Below are 14844 nucleotides of genomic sequence, written 5' to 3'. Positions count from 1 at the left end.
TGATATGTGTTTTTAAATTCATTCTCAGAAAGACATCCTTATGCTTAAACAGTGTGAATGTATTATTTGTGTAATGCATTTTTTCTTATGTGAATCGGCAATAGGAAATGTTGTCCTCGGCTGCTTGTTGATAGATTGTTTCAATGTTCTCCTCTGCAACTCGTTCATACATGTTTTTAATGTCTGTCTACTGCATCGTTCCTCTCGTTTTCCTGCATGGAAAATGGACTGGAAAATGTTGTCACTAGTGGTCACAGCTAGATAGCAGGCTCATGCATGTGTAGGCTCCTGCCCCTTTGTCCTGCCACTCACAAAGTGCCCTGCCACTCACAAAGTGTCCTCCTGGACATTGTGGGCAAATGGTGCATTGAGAGTGGTCTCCCTTTCTCTTAAGAGGATGTGCCATTGTCAGTGGATTGCATACAAAATAAGTGAGTTGCATGCAGTGGTAGATGGTATCTCAGCATTTGCAGATGAAGTGTTGACACTATGCGGTCAGCAATTACCTCTGATCAAGTCTGGAGTTGATCATATTTTTAATAGGGAGGGAATTGGATCTCTAAAATACGAAAATTGACGACCCTCCCCTAAGTAAAATATTATTTCGCATAGCCCTCCCCAAATGTTTGAAAAAATACCTTGACCCTCCTACAAAAAAGATTAAAACGTGATAATGAGAGGCTCATAGGTCCTGGAAGGCATGAGGAAAGTGTCCCTTTAAACAAAACACGGACTAAAAACAAAATAATGCTATCCAGCATCATCTCAGATAAACAAACATTACAGAATCATTGGTGCAATAATTCATAATCCTAATTTGGATGGAGGGTCTGGGAATCCTTTCCCAGGATAATGTGGTATTTTGTAAGCACATTTCATGCAATTCTACAGCAAAATAGCATGTATTTCGCTTGATACAGCTGAGGCTTGACTCATCTCCTTCTCATCCTCACACAAGATGTCTGTTAACAGAGACACCCTAAAACAAAAGGCTGTACAGTAAGTCAATAAGAAGATAAACATAAAGTTTCTTGTGTAACTTCATTTCTAATGACACTTTACTTTTGCTCAGACAACACTGAACTCATATTTATAGTGGGAGAGCACATTAGTGAAGACCCAAATATGAAAGGACAAAGACAGATGGAAAAAAAAAGACTGGACAGTAGAAAAGGAGCAGACCATACAACACAAAAACTCCCATCAAGTGAAGTTTCTAGATCTCACAGTTCCTTGACAAAAGCGAAAGAGAGACATAGAAAGCGAGAGTGAGCGATAGACAAAGATTTAGAGAGAGAAGGACAGCAGCTCATGAAAAACCCAAGCTACAGACACACTTACCTGCCTACTGTACATTCACACGTCTCTCTTTGCTCTGTCTCCTGGCGTCTGAGTGAGCGTAAGGGAGCTCTGTCGATGCTCTGTGCACGCCACCAGGTCTAAATGATCTCCATGACTCACACAGGAGCAGATAATTGGCTCTCATAAAAGTGCTGTAAACAATCGTCATAATGGCAGTTGCCTGCTGAGGCTAGTAGCCACTTTGTCTCTCTCTATCTCTCTGATCTCCGTCTCTCTCTCTCTGATTCTCCTTACCAAGGTGTCACCGAATGTGTCTACACACCCTGCTTCTCATTGGTTTTCAGGTCTTTTCCCTCCTCCCCTTTCCAGATTTTCAGCCTTAAAGAGGCAACACATCACAAGGCACGCCTCTACCCCCTGTGGCTTCAGAAATGTCCCCTGAAGGGAGATTTAAGCCAAAGTGTGTAAGGTTTTCAGGAATCTTAAAAGCCTCAGGGTGGGTACTGTGTACTGTTCTATTAATGATAGGGCCAAGAGTCACCGTTCGCATTTGCCATTACAATTAGCCTTGCCGCTAAAATGTAGATACCATACTGAAACTATACATACATATTCTCTGCACCATGATGGGCTTATGTAATATTCATACCAGCTAGATATGAATCATAGATTAATGACTGAATAACAACATCGTTTGTGGAGGGCTTTGCGGTGTGAAGTGCTCACCACTTTCAGTGTGAAGTGCTCACCACTTTCAGACATTTCAGTAAATTTATTAAAATTGAAATACAGAAATAAAAAAAATAGAAAAAAAAGTCCAACTTAATGCAAGGATAATAGTTCATGTCATTTTGGAATTATTTTTATAGGGTATTTGATTTGCATAGAAATCAATTACACACTGTGTGGACCAGGTTGTCATTACAAACTGAGCAAATGGGGAGGAACAAATTACTCAGCAATGCGGCCCTGAGGCCTGGGGAGACTTGCAAAAATCTACAAAATTGAATGGTGGAGAGGAAAAAGCACAGTCGATGGGACAACATCATCTCAGTCACTCTACAAAATTGGTCTATAACCAAGTGGCCAAAAATAATCCCTTAATGGAAAATAATCTATCTCATATCCATAATTGTGTTTGCAACAATGAAGTCAAGTGATACAGCAAAGAAAGTGGCTGGAAATGTGTTTATTTGGTTTTACTCCAAAGCATTAAGTTTGGTGCAAATCCAGCACATGCAATGCAGTTTCCGCACCATCTCTCGTGTGAAGAGTAGTGGTAGCTGCATCAAGTTATGGGTATGTTTGTCACTGGCAGGGACTGAGGAGTTTGTCAGGATCAAGAGAAAATTATGAAATCTGCTGAGTTGGTAGTGACATCCTAATCCACACAGAGTGTAATTGATTCCTATTCAAATCAGAGACCCGATAAAAACAAAGGTATTAATTCCAAAATTACATGAATTTTTATCTTTGCATTAAGATGAACTCAATTCAACTTATTGAGTGATTTGTTGATGTCATTTTTGCATTTTAGTGTCATAGCAAAGGTTCTGAATACTTATGTACATGAGGTATTTCTGTATTCAAACTTTAATAAATGTACTGAAATTTCTGGGGTATTTAATCCAATTTAAATTGACTCTATAACATAACATAATGTGGAAAGATTAAGGGGTGTGAATACTTTCCGAAGGCACTGTATATTGAGATAAAATGTCAATGAGAGCATTATGAAATAAGATGGTTGCACTACAACTGATTACTGTTAACACAAAATACTGACTAACATATATTATTATTCTACATTAAAGAGAGGCCCCAGGTTCTTGGATATTGCTTGGATGTAGAGGCAAACACAGTCTGTAAAACAGGATAGGATATGGCAAACTCACACCTCTATTCCATTATTCCTGCGAGGGCACCCTGACTAAAACAAAAGTTCTGAGCCCTGAAGCAATGTCACCAGCAGCTAGAATGGCAAACAAACTCAAAACAATTATCATGCATGATGATGAGTGGCAGATAGCATGCTATTGATTCAACAGGGAAGGCAATTATACATCAGGAGGTTCATGTGTACTTTAGATATGCATGCGTACTTTCGAGACAAGCTTGTTCAATTAATGAATAGATGAATAAATCAATCAAAAAATGATGCAGTGATAGTGAAACGTACAATATCTAGCTTTTTCCCCTTGAAAATGACACTAAGTAACCATGCTGAATCATTACTTATGATGCATTGGCAGTCTGTGACAGTGTGTGCACCTGCCAAGACCCTGTCCTTCTGCCTGAATTTGCTTTTCCAAAATGTTTGGGACATTTCTAGGCATCTACCACTTACTCTGGATGTGTAACCTTTGCGTGTGTTTGACTCATTGGCTACCTACTGCCTGGGAGCCGCAAGCATTTCTCAGTGCTGGACACCGACCTAAGCAATGGAATCCTTTGTGTGCACATAAGTTTGTAACATGTGTTCTGGTGATTTTTCTTACTAAACGTCCCGTTTTGCCTTGTCTGAGTTTTGTTTGGAGAATGAGGGATTTGTTTGAAACTCACTTTCACCACACAGGTCCTTTGCTAGTTTTAAGGTCATGTAACTAAGACATTTGCTGGATAAAAATGTGAAAATTATTGACATATTCTTTGTTTCAGTTAGAAGTCGTTTGCATTGAGCATGGGGAGGGAAAGAGGAGGAAACACGAATTGTCATTGCAATTACCATTGCAGTCAAAAAAGGGCGCACTCCTACATAGGCTTTAAGTTGCCCTCAATGGCGTTCATGCAACCTAAATCCAGGGGGTTTACCGCATTTCCTCCTCATCATCATCTGTTGAAGTCATACTAATAAAGTACATGACACTTTAATGAAAGGAATGCTTGGTCAACAAATATACAACTGAAACAGCTAAACGTATTATCTACAAGTCTGGCATAATACAGTATGTTCTTTGACCTATTAAGATATGAAGAGATGTCGCACTATATGTTTAACAACAATTCTAACAACACTTGAGTTAAAAAAAAAAAGATTGCTGTGTGTGTCATCCACTGAAATGAAACTAAGAGTGTATAGACATTTTTCTTTTTTCTATTTGATCAAATTAATTTCACAAGATCTTTTAAAAGGTAATATACACCCTCATGGTTCTGCTCCACTGGTACAAAAGATAATCATTCATTCCCAACTTGACTCTTCTATTTCTAATTGTCTAAGAATGAGTAATATAGGTATGAGGTACGGAATGTGTGCAATTAAGTGGATCAATTTTACAAAAAAGCAATATGTTGATCTGTCCTGTATTATTAAAAAAAACAATAAAAAAGAAACTCTTTGAGGAGCTAATGGTAGAAAAAAAAACTAATTTGCATTTGCATAATGTTTGTGTTCCTTAATGAAGTAGATCTAACATTGTGTTTATTTGATAGAAGGACACATTTTTGCTTTGGGCAATGTACATTGATGGCTCAAATTAAGTTAATGGCATTGTTCCCTTCAGCCAATTACTTTCCATTTGCACCTTAATGATATGCTTGATAGGCATCAAGGGTATCCTTTAATGTCAGGTTAGTCAAAGGTGAATGCAGTGCAATGCAGTGAGAGAGAAAGACCTACAGTGTTAGTTATCCCTGTGGAGCTGGGTCTGAATATTTCATATCTGCTAATTTGAGGTGTTGTAAGAAATCCCATTTTCACTCAATATTCAACGAAGCGCCATGCAGAACCCAAACAAGTGGAACAGGCCAAGGGCATAAGTAAGGGGAAGGCATGAGCTATTTAGCTTCACCTGAAAGATCAGAAGGTCTCAGTGGGTTTCTGGTTGTCTGATTCACTGAAATATGATGAAACATTCAATACTATTTCATATAATATTCAAGTATACACTTTTTTAGTTTTGGTTTTCTCATTCCTTACAAAAAACATAAACATAAACATTGGTTACTAAATATTTCAGTCATAGGACAACTGCCATTTTTCTTGAAAATAATATGGTCCAGGTGGAGAGACTAACAATGCCTAACATTATGACCAAAATGACAATGACAGCTCCTGGAGAAAATGTAAAGAAACTTTGAGCACTTGCATAACCTGTCTGAGGTCAGTTAAAATAGTGGTCTAGGTATAGTGGGATAGTGTAGTATAGTGGGATAGCTAGTCAATGTGTTTTAGTGACCCTTTTCAATCAAGCCCACTGACGTTTTTATCGAAGAGGGTCTTTAATGCCATCTTACTGCAAAATGCAAAATCTGTCTACTCTCTAGAATCTCTCAAATACAGCAATTTAATCATTGCCTCTACCATTCAATGGTGATCATTATGATGGATCCACTCAGAATAAATCAAATGCATTGTGATTAATAAAACACCCTTTTGTTTGCCTTTCAATTTGAATCTCAAAGCAAAAGCATGTACCATGAGTGGAAATTCAAGACAAGGGTGCTCCTCTGGAAAACAATAATCTGCATATGAATAGGAGAAATAATTAATTATTCTGTGTACTTTTTCTGAATTACTTTAGCATTTATATATACTAAATACAAACAAATATTGTACATCAAGTCTACTCTGGACATACAGTAAGTAATGGTAGCCTATTTTTGATTACCAGAAGACTTAAATCTCACCTATGTGGACGTCATAAAATATTTCCATTGGAGAGAGGTGGTACAAACTCCTGAGGGCTTGACTCCTGAGGGCTGGACTGACTCAGTTGTCTCATAAGAACAGTTCAGTCAGTTTAATCATTGTTTAATGACAATAGTAATACATTTAAGTTTGTCGTAATTGGATGGCTCCACTCTATATAGTTCCCTGCCTGAAGTTTAACAACATACAAAATAACATTGGCAGGGAGCCCATAACTATCAAACCCCCCGTAGGTAGGTTAAATACAGAACAATTGAGTGGGTGGAGGCTGGGGCAATGGGTGGGACAACCAACAGTATTACTCTCATAGCCAGTGGCGTCACACTGTTTAACCACAGTGGAGTGTTGCATAATCACCCCATTTTTGTTCTTTTTTGTAAGGCTGTGGGACATTTATTTGGCCATCTGTGTTGCACTGATGGAAGACTCCCTAAGTCAGGACAGTTCCTTTTTACTGCAATGGGGTTTTATATCTTTGTTTTGCTTATCTGTTTACCTACTTTACTTGTTTTGTGAATGTTTTTTAGTTTTTTTTTTCACTGCTCCTGCTAGGGACTAGAAGGTTTTCTGTTGATATGCACCGAAGTTGTGCGAATGTCAACCTGTCGTCTCCATTGACTGGGGAAAGAGAGGGTTTTTTATCACTCAAGACTTTAGATCGCAATGCTAATACTGGTAATATTGGAATGGGTAGGCCTAATCCTATAAAGTTTTTATCGTGGAATGCAAACAGTCCTGTCAAGAGGTCCAGGGTCTTCTCCCATCTGAAAAAAACTAAAAGCAGATGTGGTATTTCTACAAGAGACCCACTTGTGCATTAAAGATCACTCAAGGCTACAAAACCCCTGGTTTAGTTTGGTTTTCCACTCAGACTTTAAGTGCAATTTTGATTGGTCAAGGAATACAGTTCTATATGGGAGATATTTAATCATAACTGGTACCCTTTGGCACACACCTGTAGTATTGGTCAGTTTATATGCTCCTACTTTTGATGATGTTGAATTTGCCAATGGGTTGTTGGGAAAACTTCCTTCTCTAAACACCCATCTTTTGATATTTGGAGGGGATTTGAATTGCGTTATTAACCCATCTTTAGACCGCTCCAACCCCAGAACTATTCTTTCTTCTCACATGTACACCATTCTTTTTCTCGCATCAACATTTTTTATTGATTATACGTTACTTCCAAATGTCACCACTTCAGAATATTTACCAATTGTAAATTCTGACCATGGACCTGTAGCCCTTGACATAGTGATGTCAGTACAAACTCATACTCCTCCCTGTTGGAGATTCAATTTGCTTCTCCTATCTGATGCAGACTTCTGTAACGTTATCTCCACTTTTATTGAAAAATCATCAGAATACATGTTACAAACTAATTTGCACACAAAGGCTTCCGTTGCTTAGGTAGCCAATGAGCCACACACGCAAGTCACAGGTTATATGCCCACAGCAAGTGGTAGCTACATACTGCATCTTTAAAATAAATACCCTATAACATGAGCAGAGATTGCAGAGTATTAGTAAATAATAACTATTTGTAACCTCAATGTCAATGTCATCAAGGCACATAGACAGTTCTCTTGACCTGGAACAACTCACAAGTAAATTTCATATGTACAGTAATACTACATACCTGTATCTCAAGTAAAATGTATTAGGATCAGAAATAAGTAAAAATGAAAAATTTAATTGCTCCCTATCCTTCTGCCACACAACATCACCCAATGTGACCTTGTTCTTATCCAGAACCAACAAACCAAAGCTGTAATGAGCTGTTGTTTGGCCACAGGCCTTTTGAATGAGCCATAGTGCTGTCACTCTCCCTTCATGACAGCTGCCCCGGTGGCACTGAATCATTATGAGTTGAACTAAATGTCCTACATTATGTACAGGACAAGTCATTGGCTGAATCAAACATTTATGTCAGAAAGTGTATATTCTGTGCAGTAGATTGAGTTATATTCAGTGTTTTGATCACTCAGTATTCATATTAGCAGATCATACCAAGATATATCATTATTGTGTGCCATTTCAGCTGTGAAGAGACATTGTCATGAGGCAACAACATGTGCTCTACTTGTCTGGTGATGCATTTTGTTTGAAGTGACATTCATGCTTGCAGAAATAGGCTTACATTTGCTGTGGCTGTTCCACAGCAATACTGTATCTATCAGTAGAAGTAACTGTGTATCAAAGACAACAGGTAAAACTGAAATGAAAGCCTGCATTACTATTTATCTATCCAATCTGAAAATTGCATAAATATAAAATATGACCGCAAAGTATTCTCCTAAATATATAGTGTTCTCCTCAACAGAAGTCAGTATTTACGTAGCTAATGGCTAATTGGTATGCATCTACTCCAGCCTTAGAGAAATGTGGTGTAACGGGTGGTTTAAGGTGGACCCAAGTGCAGAGAGGACACAGGTTTCAGAGTTGCCAAAATCAAAAGTAAGCTTTACTAGAATATCGCAGGGAAACACAGGTACATCCAAGAATGATGATTCAAGACTGAACAACGTGTGTAGCAAACGCCAGGCTTATAAACTGGACAAAATAACTAGGCGCAGGTGGAGTCAATTAACCAATAACCAAAAGAATAAGGAAAACAATATAGGAGACTCTGGCGGCCACTGGTGGCCAGTAAGGGAAACAGCAGGATGACGATTCCTCACAGTACCCCTCTCCTCCAGCAACGGCACCTGACGTTCCCCCGGGACGCCCAGGGTGGAGGCGATGAAACTCCCGGACCAGGACCAGATCCATGGTTTGTATCCGTGGTTGCTTTCCTGTAAGGTTGATATGTCCTTTATAACACCAACAGTCAAACCTCTGAATTTAAGTGAAATTTACATTTACATTTATGGCATTTAAAAAAATCATTGAAATCATTGTTGGTACAAAGAGACTTAGGCTCTCTATGGTAATTCCTCAGACAAATGTATCTTGAATTGAATTCATAGATGATTTCTCTTGGCCATCAGAGGGGTGGGATCTTGAGGCAGATGGTGTGATTTTTTGTGCGTAAAGTCTGGAACGCCTATTTGGAATACCATAAGTGCGGAGTCAGAAGTGCGTAAAAGGCGGGGAGCGCAAGGACATACGAATAGTCCCCTATATGAATCTGTCCAATTGCTTTTGGTGCCTTGAAGTAGGGGGACTGTGTATACAAAGTGTTGTCATTTCTAAATGGTGAAACCATGCTTCACTGTCCCATGACTTATGCAGGGCACTGTATTTCAGATTTTAAGTCATTTTCAGAGGTATGGATCAATTTTGAGTGAAGAAACAAAAAGAGAAGCACATAAAAAATGTCCTCTGATTTATATTCAAATGAGCACTATATGGGGAAATTGGATTCCATTTCATTTCAGAGAAATGAATTTTCTGATGGCAAATCGTATGAGACCATCTTGCGGTGTTAATATGCAGCTTTGAGGATCACAGACTATTCTTCATTTCACAGCACAAAGACAGGTTCCTTTGCAAAGGAACTTTGCAAAAAATAATTAACATTCGCTCCAAGACTCACATTTCTATTCCAGTTTCTATGTTCAAACAATACCCCCCAGCAATTCTAGGCATTTCATTTCATCCTCTTTTTAATTTACACATGAAAGGCGATCACATTTCAAAAGAGGTCCAATGTTGAAATTCAAAAGAGGGTATGAAGATATTAACAGGATAGAGAGAACTTCACATGTAGTTAAATACAAGTATTTCTGTTTGGAGCAACACACGCGTGTATGTGTGTGGTGGGGGGTTAATTGATTAATTGTTTAACGGATGCCCGGTTCACTTTTTTTCGCAAAGAAGAAAAACAAATATTATTATAAATATGGTTAATATATCGTTTTCTGATCGCGCCTGCCCAAAGCATGGGCTAAGTAGAAAATCGCATTTGGCCCCCAAATGAAATCATTCATTTTTCTATTATTTTCACCAGATATGAGCCACAAATTCTGGGAGCTTGCTTCAGCACCACCTGTTGGCATGACTGGAAGCACAGCAGCTGAAACGTGAAAGCCGAGTGGAGCAAGATTTGTATATAAGGCATGACCTGAAAAACTACAGATTTCTTATTTTTTAGCTCAACTAATTTACAGCTGACTGAGGTCTTAATACAGTGTTGTATTTGAGGGAAAACAGAAGTGCAAGTTACTTCATCATTAGGCTACAATTGAATATGCTTCATAGGTTTACCCCTGGATTTTGATAATTCTTACTTATAAATAGCATAATGAGGTAATTACCACTATCTCATCTTTCCATTACCAAAACACCAATTACTGAAGATAAGATCTATTTCCCTGCTTTTGAGGAGTTAGCTAGTTGTTCCTGTAGACTTCCATTCATTGCACTAAAGCATTTAGCAATGCATTACTTTGAGAGCTTGTAACTACCTTCAAACTGCACACAGACATACAAATGGTATTGATCTGTTCATCTGACTCTTGGTAAGTAGAAAACATTTATTGCCAAGATGTCAACTATCCCTTAGAGGGGATAGGGGATAATAAACAACAACATCCATATAAGTTAACATGATTTTAAAGGTTTCATCAAAGCATGAATATGATCTTAAGTGGCTAAGCGAAAGTCAACCAAACCAAATATCACAACCATAAATAAACCAACCATTACATTAAAGTGAGGGGGTCAGTACCTGATATAGTAAACAAACAGCATTATATCCTTGAAATATTTAGCTAAAACCTGAAATGATTCAAATTCCATGTTTATTATTACACTAAATAAACATGTGCATTTGTTTTAAATTATTTTAAATAGCTCAGAGAAAAAAAACATTTGAAACATCGAAGTTGTATGTAAAAGGTGATTTTGTTCAACATACAGAAAATTATAACATAAAAACATTGGAAGAGAAGTTGCATCTAGCAATAACAATGAAGGTTCACACAGATGACAATCAACAGTTGACATCCATGGGGGCAGGATGCCAGTCTACCAGTCTACCTATTTCAACATGAATCAGTTCTACTGTCTTTTATGGCAAGACTGGACTGGCACCTAGGAAAGGATCTTTGGAATACCTTCCAATAATAAGAAGCTGTGAACACATGCACTAAAGCATTTCGATCCGTCTTCATAGAAAAGCTTGAAGTAAGTGTGCTCTGTCCCATGGATTTATTCCTTCCATGTTTCACACTTTGGTCCCATTTGGACACATTATGGAGCTGAATAGGATAATCAAAGGAACTTCACACACAGCAACAATACTGTCAGTTCAGGGGGTAGAATCCTAAATCAGATGGGCTCATCAGTTGTTTTTGGACATTAAGTTGAAGTTGCAAATTCCACAGAAACATCTGTTATCCAACAGGATGATATTGTACTCTCAAACAAAATGAGAGTGGGAAAGTGCCATGTAAACCCTAGATGCAGGGTAGAGAAGTACAGTCAGCATAGGGCTGAGTGGGGTGTGTAAATAGTATAGGGCTTATGGTGAGAGACTGAGCATATCCTGGGCCCAGTATTTCAAAACGTGTTTAATCGAATTTTGGCAATTGGATTAAATCGTAGAATTGGGTATTTCGAAACTGACATTTTTGATTTTTGATTATTCGCAATAGGGATTCAGATTTGGTAATCCAATCTGACCTTTAATCAAGGTTTAATGTTTTTTGTTGCATATTTCAAACTCAAATGGTAGTGATCAGGATTTTGTCAATGTGTTGTATTATGAGTTATGAAGATAAGTTAATAGATTTTCTTACAAGTGACATGCAAGCTGTCTTTTTGTCTTTGTTAACTTTCTGTAGTTCACTTATGTCTTTTTGGCTAAACAGAATGTTTACAAACATAAACATGTAACATTACCTTGTCCAGTAGATGGCAAGATAGAGGCCGATACAAAGCACTGAAAATCCACATTCTGTGATCTTGATTTTGTGTTATTTGGATCAGATAATGTTTTTAAATACCGTCTCAAAATCAGCCAAATCGATCTAGCCCTAGATAGCAAAAAAAGAGGAGATCAAAATCCAACATTTTGAAATAATGGGCCCAGAGCTTTCGCAACCACGTGCCAAAATCTACCCCTCGACACCTCCTCTAGATCAGGGAGGAGGAAGGAGAATACTTTAGGTGTCGGATCGGATTGGAGTAAAATAATATTGTCAGAGCTCCATACTGTCCAATGTTTTCAGATCTTATGAGAACCGCAGTGTCTAGGGGCTACTTAAGTGTTTTATGTCAGAGTTGGCAATGGAGAGTGTTAGGTGTTGATGGGTTTACAAGGCGCTTGGAGAGCTCACAGGAAAACATTCTCTCGCTGGGGTGATGAGTGGAGGGGTTACGGAGGCCCTCTGGTGTTCATCAGAGTGTGTGAGCACAGGCTACTTCGCCTCCCCGTCGGGCCTCATACTGAAGGGCTCCAGGCGCTCGCTCTCAGGAAGCAGGTTGTTGAGACGCTCCATCAGTGGCACCGTCTGGTCGATGCCCATCTGGATGCGCCGCAAGATCATGGACATCTCGTTGACCTTCTGGATCTGTTCGGCATACTTGGCGTAGCGCTTCTGACGTTCCTGCATGATGCTAAACAGAGTCTCCACTGACAGGTCCATCTAGGATGACAGAGAGGGGCACAAATTAACATAACTTGATGAAGAAAGACTTCAAGGGCACAAAAGCCTGCTCTGACTATGATTTCTACATTGCCCTAGATGATTTCAGAGTTATACTGAATTGAGAAAAATGACTACTTCCAGTCGGCTACTTCATGCAATGATTCATCTGTGCGGTAGACATTTCCAGAAGCAGTTATTTAGAAATTAAGTTAGCTAGGGCATATGCATGTTTTATTGACATCAGCAAAACAATCCACAGAAAATTCGCATTTCTGGAACTTGGCAGGTGTCAGGTTTGCTTCGGTTGAATGCTAGGCTAACCAATGCCCTAATTCCTGAGGCACACAAAAGTCACACAAAAGTCTTACCTCTTTGATCCTTTTGACCAGAGCGTTCTGGTCGAAGGCCACTGCCTCGGCACACTGGTGCAGGTGATCCTGGTAGCGGATGCAGAGCTGCAGCACCTGAGCAGAGTCCAGCCTCTCCAGGCACACACTGCTGGGAGACGTCTGGCCACTCAGGACACCTTCACAGTAAAACAGTCTTTCAAAACACTGGCCCTCAAACCTATCAATACCAATAATAGGATGTGTGGTCATTATTAAAGTACATAAAAGGTGTGCTGGATGATGACCAATTTACATTTCTCATGACTCGATGGATTAACCTGTCTATACTGCCAAGTGCCAATAACTTTTTTGAGTAGGCTACTAATATTATTGACAGTATTCATAGACTTGTTGGCATTATTGCAGAAAGGAGTCACTAAAACATGTGGAGACATGGGGGTGGGGTGCTGCTTGAAGTTTACCTTTCAACAATGGCTGAAAAGTGGGAATCTCCTGAAGCTTGATGACATCAGGGTCATTGTGGATGTTGCGCAATGACTGTGTCCCCTGGGCCACAACCACAATATCATCCATCTTGGCCCTCTGCTTTGCTGGAGAGGGCATCACTGCAACAGCAACGTAACCTTTTGATTCAATTCCCATTTATTAGAGGTTTAATTTTTTGAGCAGCTGTTTGTTACACAGGTAAACAAGTAAGCTATGCTACTTTTATGGCGTGTTCTCCAAAACGTTGTTCAACTGATCTTCACAACTCAAAAGTACCCAGTTAGAAATGTGTTCTTTCGGCAACGATGACCAACAGATAGCAACAATAAGACTACAGCAAGACAGTGTCGACCTTTAATGTCAAACGGCTTTCGGGTACGTGTCAGTTTCTGCCTTTCAGTTGAAATAATAACTTACCTGAAGAACTGCAGTCAGAGTGCTTGTGCTCCGAATCCCCACTCTGCTCGGCCCCCATGGTAAGCGTCCAACTGTTAGCTAGCTAGCAATGTAGCTAGCAGCACTGAAACGAGAATTACCACGACGTAAGTTAGCTAGTTACCTAAATCAATGCCTTTCGTAGTATATAGCTTGCCAGCAGTTATCGTGATTTCATTTTACCTTTGTTGGGTTTATCTGTTAGTAGACAGCAGGAATTCGTGTTGAGTTCATGTATCTAGCCTGGCGTAGTAGCTGGTTCACGTCAGCTTCATGACATCAGGGGGCACAATGTGCAATTTTTTAGGTGAGATTAGTTTCTACACTCACTTATTGCTTCGCTTCCCGTCTGAACATTTCTGACATCTCCTACAATAGACATCTTCTTCATTTGTGTGTTTTTTTGTTTCTGTTTTAATCTGTTCCGTGAGCTCCAATAGTGGAACTCCGCCCACTTACTTCCGGTCAATGTAAATGAGGATGTCTTCAAAATAAAAGCGCCAAAGTTAAAGTCTATATTAGCATTTAGTAAATGGGGATCAAGGAACCACTAACCTCATCCCCAGGCTATTGCGTTATGTTGAGTTATGTTTGTAGATAGGAAACTCACTCCTCAAGTGGAAATGCCACCTTGCCCAATCAAATTGCAAGCTTTTCAGTGGTGTAGCTGGTTCATATCAGGTATTTCGGTGATGGTCACAGGTGTTGGCACATGACCTGTTACATTGGTGCCATTGCTTTTTACATCACTAATATGAATTAATAACACCAATATATGTAGAGGTGTGGGTGGGTACTTGAGGACACACACACACATTCAATAGTTGAAAGAAATAATTTATGTTGAATACAAACAGTAAAAGCTGAAAAAAGTGAAATCCAACCCTCGTACAATGGTGGATATGCATAAACATGGCGCAGTTTGAGGTCACTCAGCTCTACCACTGTTGCCATCAGTCCTCCACACCCGTAACACAGTGCAACACAGCCTTATGTCATCGTTTGCTGTTACTTCCAAAAATGT

General features: G+C 39.2%; 1 protein-coding gene across 2 annotated transcripts; it reads right to left on the bottom strand.

Annotated features, from left to right (window-relative positions):
- Positions 1 to 9452: 9452 nt before the first annotated feature.
- Positions 9453 to 14210, bottom strand: borcs5 (BLOC-1 related complex subunit 5). Of its 2 annotated transcripts, XR_014554116.1 has the most exons (6): positions 14004 to 14210; positions 13803 to 13905; positions 13361 to 13504; positions 12918 to 13075; positions 10107 to 12546; positions 9453 to 9921 (listed from the first exon to the last, which is right to left on the bottom strand). XR_014554116.1 is itself a non-coding variant. In XM_083665779.1 (5 exons), the coding sequence occupies exons 2-5, from the start codon at positions 13858 to 13860 to the stop codon at positions 12319 to 12321; spliced, it is 606 nt and encodes a 201-aa protein (XP_083521905.1). In that variant the 5' UTR covers positions 13861 to 13905; positions 14004 to 14210; the 3' UTR covers positions 9955 to 12318. The 2 variants fall into 2 exon arrangements, 1 of the variants encoding a protein (XP_083521905.1); XM_083665779.1 differs by lacking the exon at positions 9453 to 9921 and having other exon boundaries at positions 9955 to 12546; positions 13361 to 13522.
- Positions 14211 to 14844: the final 634 nt, after the last annotated feature.

The sequence above is a fragment of the Argentina silus genome (genome assembly GCF_951799395.1).
Source record: "Argentina silus genome assembly, chromosome: 3".
Taxonomy (NCBI): domain Eukaryota; kingdom Metazoa; phylum Chordata; class Actinopteri; order Argentiniformes; family Argentinidae; genus Argentina; species Argentina silus.
Note: the sequence above shows the minus strand (reverse complement) of the source record. Positions and strands in the feature narration are given on the sequence as shown.